General features: G+C 48.6%; 1 protein-coding gene across 1 annotated transcript; it reads left to right on the forward strand.

Annotated features, from left to right (window-relative positions):
- Positions 1 to 1,141: 1,141 nt before the first annotated feature.
- CBLN4 (cerebellin 4 precursor) lies at positions 1,142 to 6,439 on the forward strand (the record flags this gene model as incomplete). The annotated part of the gene is made up of 3 exons (XM_079784173.1): positions 1,142 to 1,423; positions 4,345 to 4,461; positions 6,242 to 6,439. 3 exons carry the CDS (start codon positions 1,142 to 1,144, stop codon positions 6,437 to 6,439), a joined length of 597 nt encoding a protein of 198 aa, XP_079640299.1.
- Positions 6,440 to 7,195: the final 756 nt, after the last annotated feature.

Consider the following 7,195-nt stretch of genomic DNA (forward strand, 5'->3'; position numbering starts at 1 on the left):
AGTCCGGCGCAGGGAGGGGCAGGGAGAGCCGCAGCCCCTTCCACCCCCCCTTCCCCCAGACCTAGGAGGGGCGAGCAGGCACCGAACTGGGGCCAGCACAGGGCCGCAGGCGCCCCTCCCTGCGCACACGCTCCCGGCGCCGCGCACTCCCCAGGGCCGAGTGGCCTCGGACTGTGGCACTAGAAGGCGGTGCACCCGCCTGCTTACGGATGCCTTAAGCGCCAGGCGGGAGCTGTTCAGATCGGGTCACCAGACTCCTTCTCCCCCTTCCCCCGGAGCCCACGGGCTGAGCTGGAAACCAACGCCAGCCGACGCTGCGCTCCTATAAATAGCGCGCTCGCTCTGGCTTCGCGCTCTCCTGGTTGCGGAGGACAGAGAAAGTTGCGCGCAGGGACTCTGGGCGTGGGGCGTGCGGGTGCGGCACAGGCAGGAGAGGACCCCGCCAGCCCAGCCTCCCTGCACCTGGAACTAATCCTGCAAATTTGCGCTTCCAAGCTGGGCATCTGGCTAGTCGCTGCCTACCTGCGGCATCCGAGCCACACCGAGCTGTGGGGAATTTTTGACCAAGCAAAAGTGGCAGCCGCTTGAGTCCCGGCCATGAACACAGCCTCGCTTTCCTCTCCGCCCGGGAAACACCTTCCGCTGCTGTAATCCGTCCCTGCCGCTGGCCAGACGCGACAGGACAGCCTCGGCCCTGCTCCGCGCCCACCGCCCCGTGGCCTCTCTGAGCCCCCTTCGTTCTTCCTGATCCGCGGTTCACCAGGGGGTGCTTGGGTTTGGGGTGAGCATTTACTGCCAGTTTCTCCTTTGAGGCGTGAATGTGAGGGTTTGGAGACTTCTAGATGTCTGGCAACAAGGGGGGCGGGTGAAGGAGCCCCAGGCAGGGCTGACTCTGGGGCGGAGGAGGGTGAGGTAGGGGGTTCTGCATGAGCTCCTTAAAGGACAAAGGTAACCGAGCTGGCGAGAGAGCGCGAGGGAGACTCTGATTTCAAACCAGAGAATCGGTGGAAGTGAGAGCGCCGCCGCCGCCGTGCCTGCAGCGCTGTCCATCTAACCGCCGGCATCTTCCCCGCCGGGTCCCGGGGAGCAGGCGACGCAGGCGAGCCCAGCGCCAGCCGCTGCCGCTGCACTCGCGCTCACCATGGGCTCGGCGCGCCGGGCGCTGTCCATGGTGCCAGCCGTGCTGCTGGCCCTCACGCTGCCCGTCTGGGCGCAGAACGACACGGAGCCCATCGTGCTGGAGGGCAAATGCCTGGTGGTGTGTGACTCGAACCCAGCCACGGACTCCAAGGGCTCCTCTTCCTCCCCTCTGGGGATCTCGGTGCGGGCGGCCAACTCCAAGGTCGCCTTCTCGGCGGTGCGGAGCACCAACCACGAGCCCTCGGAGATGAGCAACAAGACGCGCATCATTTACTTCGATCAGGTCAGATCCCGAGGGATGTGGGGCACCGGGGGCGGGGCGGGGGGCGGCATTGCCGGGCGGTTCAGACCTGGCTGCCTGCTAGGGCTGAGCTCATCTGATTGGGATGTGGGGGATCATTTAGGCACTCACCTCCCCAAATATGCCTGGGACTGAAACTTCCAATGTCTCTCCCACGCCAGCCCCTGGCGCCCCCATTCCCCCCTGGCCTCTGGGGAAGTCTGCTGGGCGGTGGGACAAAGGCTGAGAACACAGGGCTGGGCAGCAAGAGCTCAGGACAAGTTTAGCAGCAACAGGTCCAAGGAGCTGGTGGGAGTCGGGTGCCTGGACTTTGAAATCTCTTGGCCAGAGCTCGGCCCCTGCTGCCGACCACTGACTGTCTGCAGGTGCCCACAGGCCGTCCCGTGGGGCCCTCCACACGCAGGGTAAATGATTTGTTTCTCCCAGGTGGGTGGGCACTCTGCAGAGACCTTGCAGGTGGCCGGAGAGGGTGCGCACTGGCCAGGGTCGGTCTCGCTCACCTTTGGCTGCTGGGATCCCCACACACGTCGCAGGCGCCGCTGCGGGGGAAGCCCTTCGCTGGCGCTTGCAGAAAAGTTGCGGAGGCGGAGGGAAAGGAATTGGGCAGCTGCGCTGAGCTGAGCTGAGCGGCAGAGGGAAGCGCTGGAGGGCGGAAGGCTCTCCCTTCCCCTGCCTGTCCTTTCAGAGAATCGCAAATTACTGGGAAAGGACAGGCTTTGGGGCTGAGGGTAGGGGCTGGTGGAGGAGCTGATGAAATCCATGGCTGCTTTTAGAGACCTGGAGCTCAGACTTTGGCTGATGAAAAACCCCAGGATATCAGCTCAGCCTTAGCGAGGAGGAGTCATCACTGAAAACTGATTCCGGGGTTTTAATTTCCACCCCAGGTGCACCCAGAACCTTTTGATTTCCAAAGTCACACGCGTAGCCCACAGTTGTGCGAAAAGCCACAGGCGTGAGAGCGCAGGTGAAGAGGCACTACCTTCGCATGTGCTAGGGAAGGAATAAGGTGACAGTATGTTCCTTGTTAATGTTTCCTAAGCAATGCACTCCCGCTGGCGGGAGACAGACCAGGTGCCCCTGGGGCTTCCTAAGGGGTAGCCACAATTCAGCAGCCCCTTTAGGAGTGCAGTGCTTTCTATCTTGACAGAAACCAAGGCTAGCCCCTCCCCTGGTTTGTATTTCAGCGCATTAATTAAACGTTGGGATGCTGTGGGCATTGCACTGTCCTGTACAGTGCATTCTTCCCAATGACCTCCCCGTCAATTAGGAGAGGAGAAGGGCTTCTTCCTCTGCTCAGGAGCCATGCATCTTCCAGACAACAAGACACATTTAGTGGTAAATCTCGATGTGCCTGGATCTCTAATTACAACGTCGACCTCCAGCCTTGTGTGCAGTCAACACTCACCAGCCGTTTCCCTTGTTACTAATGAATTATGCTACTTGTATCTGACTCAGGAAGTCCCCACTAAGTTTCTCAAATCACTTTAAATGTCTTGGGAGAAATCTTTGTAAAGCAACTGCCGGGGATTACTGTGTGGCTGGGGATTTGCTGTCGGAAGGTCCTGGATCATCAGGTCAGAGAAAGAAATCTGGTGCTGACTTGGAAGAACGTGAAATCTCAGAATCACATTGTCCACATACATGCAGTTTCAGTCAGGGGTCGAGCCTGACGGTGACTATATTCTAGTGCATTTCTCAGAGGTAAAAGTGTGTCTTTAGGGAATTATGCTAAAGGGTTAATATTGGTATGAATGTGTTGTTTAAAAGAGATAGTAGCAGATTGCCTTTGATATAGGGGAAATGTGTCCTTTAGGGACATCTGGTTTTTTTGAATGCCACCGATAGACCTATAGATTTATCTCTTGAGGAGAAATGGAAGAAATCCTAGTTATTTTTCAACTCTTCCCCCCTCCCCCAACTCTTTCTCCTCTCCTTCTCTCTCTCTCTCTCAGAAAGGAAGGGGCTTACCTATGAGATGTTTGCAAATTTGGTTTAAGAGGTCACTTGTTGAAATTCAAAGTTCATCTCACAACCAGTAGATTCAGATTGAGTGTCTTCGAAAACAAAATGCATTGTGGCTTTCTTTGGGAACAGTACCCGATTTCATGCTTAATCTTTGACCACCGAACTTTGTAAATAAAGAACAGGTGGCTGATCAGAGGGTGACGGCCAACCCTGGGAGGAGCAGGAGAAGGCCACCTAGGTCACAGTCTGCTCTGATTCACGCGCTCCTCTGTGGCAGTCTACAAAAGCTGAGTCATTGCCAAAATAGAATGAAGGCCTAGATGGCACAGGGATGAAGAACGGCCAAGGCTCTCAGGAGAGGTTTGCCGGAGACTCCGGGGAAGGCCAGCCTCCAGATCACTCCGTGCACCAGCTGCTCAGTGTCATGGATTATGGCACGTGCGGAGGGGGTGACCAGGCTCTGTGTGGTGTGTCCAGGGAGGACTGCAGGGAGCCCACGAATGCGGATTGGCTGTGTGGGAAACACCATCTCTTAACACTGGGAAGGCTTGTTGAGGGTGGGAATGTAAATACATGGCAGGTTCCTTTTATCTGACTCTCACAGTACAGCTGATAAATCCATAAGCCCTCACATGTTACCTCGATGTTCCCAGAGCCATCAGGCCTTGCTGGAAATTGAGGCATGAATACAAAGCAGTTACTTTATATTTTCCTCTATCATTTAGGAGACAGAAGATCGTTCCAATATACAAATCCATTTTTCAAGTCGCTAAAGAGAAAAGGAATAGAACTCAATGTTTTATTCTCTATAGTTTCTTAAGCTTGTTGTAGATTAGGAAAATAAAAAAAAAAGAAAGAAAAGGGAGGAAGGAAGGAAACATACTTACAGAGGAGAATATTATAATAATTTACTGTTATTTATTATTTTTTACTTGTAGATCCTAGTAAATGTGGGCAATTTTTTCACCCTGGAGTCTGTCTTTGTAGCACCAAGAAAAGGAATTTACAGTTTCAGTTTTCACGTAATTAAAGTCTACCAGAGCCAAACAATCCAGGTATGTGTTTTGACCTGTTACCTTTCTATCCCCAAACAACAGTGTTTATTGGTTGTGGGTTATGTATTTATGTATTTATCCAAATATGTGCTGTCACTGTAAAAATAAACAACCATCCACAGTAGTTTATTTTTAAAACACTTAACTTCTAATCTTCTCCTTTATAGCCCCTATTAGGCATGTGACAAGAGCATATAGAAAAATTAAAAATTGAACTTATTACCTTAATAACAACCAGCCATTTAAAAAACATGGCTTTGGATAGATGGTGATGAACGGAGGCTTGACTTGGGGTGGTGAACACACAATACCGTGTACAGATGATGTGTTATGGAATTGTGCAACTGAAACCTGTATAATGTTGTTAACCAGTGTCACCACAATAAATTCAATGAAAAGGAAAAAAACATGGCTTAGTAAAAACTCAGTGACACACATCTCCATAAGATCTTGATTTCATTTAGTGCATGTGCAAAATTATTTCAACTTGTAGGGATAAAACTTGTAAGACCAGTAGAGTTTTACAAATGCTTACTAAATAAAAACAAATTTGCTATCATTGTTAAGAATTAGGAGAAACAGTTTACTAGTATGAATACATTTATGAGTAACTAACAATTATCCGATATTCCTTTTTAACAAGAGTGTGCTACGCTTATGCTTTAGTTCACCCTTAGTTACTCTGATCCTGGTGAATTCTCACCAATTGCAATTCCACAGTTAACAATATATTTTGTGTTGTGCTTTCTAAGTAATGGCTTGAGCTTACACTCAAAGGCAACCATGGACTAGTTCCTATAATGTTTAAATGTGCGAACACCCAATGACACCAATACGTGTCTATGGAATTCTAGGAACATGTTATCTTTTGCTCAATATTTGTACTGTGTGCTATGTCCATGTGAAAGATAGATTCTCTCGGCTACCACTTTTACATTTCCTAGTGAATGGATAAATTGATCGACCTCAGATTTAATTTATTCAGTATTATTTTTTAATGTAAAAAGGATGAACAGCTAGAAACAAATTCACTGCCATAGGAAAGCTTTTCCAGCCCCACTGTTTGGAAGGAAGTTAGTGTAATGTTTAACACAGTCTGATCAAAATTTTAGTATGAAGAAAAGCAAATACATGTCGAGCTTATTATTTGTTAATAATTTTGAGTTTATTAATTATTAATTCTTTGCTAATTAGCCATCATTAACATCTTCAATGGTAGTGGTGATTATTATTTTAAATACATATTTCTTATCAAGGAAAACAGAAAAGAAACCACAGCGTACACACAGTCCATGATTTAAGATGATTTTCATCAGAATGCATGTCACGGCTGCATAGTGACCTGCCCAGAAGTTGGTAGAACTTCCCTATATCTGGTTTATCAGGGTGGAGGGTGCTGGGCCTCTTTTTACTAACACACTGGGAAGCTACAGGCTTGCTTCCTTACCGAAAGATTGCTAATGCACCTCAGAGGTAAATACAGTAGTAAGCTTAAGTTACATGTGACGGGTAGCCAGTTTCCACACGGCTAGGCTGCTCTCCATAGATGGTACTCTCTTGTAGGCATTTAAGGACATTTCTATGGAAGAAACTCAATTTTACTTTGAACAGACCCCAGCCCTAGCTTAGCATACTAAGTCTAGCCACTGCACTTGGCTGATTTGAAAGGAAAGGGATATATTTACTAAACATCGGATATTTCCCCTTGGACATTATTTGTTAACCCTAGCAGATTTTTTTGACTTTAAGGAGAGCTTAGTGACTTTTTTTTTCCTTGTAGGTTAACCTGATGTTAAATGGAAAACCGGTAATATCTGCCTTTGCTGGGGACAAAGATGTTACTCGCGAAGCTGCCACCAATGGAGTCTTGCTCTACCTGGATAAGGAGGATAAGGTTTACCTAAAACTGGAGAAAGGTAACCTGGTCGGAGGCTGGCAGTATTCCACGTTCTCGGGCTTCCTGGTGTTCCCCCTATAGAATCAGTTTCTCCATGGCGGTCACCAGGTGAGGGGCGGCTCACCGATGAGTTATTGGAAGATCATTTTCTCATCCTCGGAGTGATGTCTTTTATTGGTTTCATGGGTCAGTATGGATTCTCTTTCAGGATCCCAGGCCTGTCAGGACCAACCCAGCTTTACCGATTACTTTTATGTGCGTGCGCTCCCTATGTGTGGATCACGACTGGGCAGACAATTCCTATCTGTGCGTCCGTGTAACTGTTATAAACTGTCTGCAGATTCCTTCTGAATTTAATTTCCCGGAATTACTGAATTCGTTGCAGATGTGGAATTTTATCTATTTGGTTTTGAAAGACTGGCAAGTGGGTCTAAGAATGAGAAAATGCAAGAGTTCTGACTTCAATCAACGGTTAGTGCGAAGCTGCCAAAGAACTTACCTGTGTTGGTATATTGGTCACGTGTGTTCTTACTCCTTTGGACTCGGTTTGTTTTGTTCAGTGTAGGAACCTGGGAATTGTTTTGCAGTGACTGGTTTTGTGTTTTCTCTGCCAATAGGGTAATGAATGGCTTGTCCGCAAACTTACCCTCTGAGATCCCCAACATGACTTCCCTTGAAAAAAAGAATGCTTCATAGTTTTATTTTAATTATATATGTGAAAGAGTCATATTTTCCAAATTATATTTTCTAATAGGAAGAATAGGTCATAAATCTGACAAGGAAAAGGTTGCTTACCCGAGTTCTACCTGCTCAACCCCCAAACCTCCCCAAACTGCT

Source organism: Cnephaeus nilssonii, assembly GCF_951640355.1.
Source record: "Cnephaeus nilssonii genome assembly, chromosome: 11".
Lineage (NCBI taxonomy): Eukaryota > Metazoa > Chordata > Mammalia > Chiroptera > Vespertilionidae > Cnephaeus > Cnephaeus nilssonii.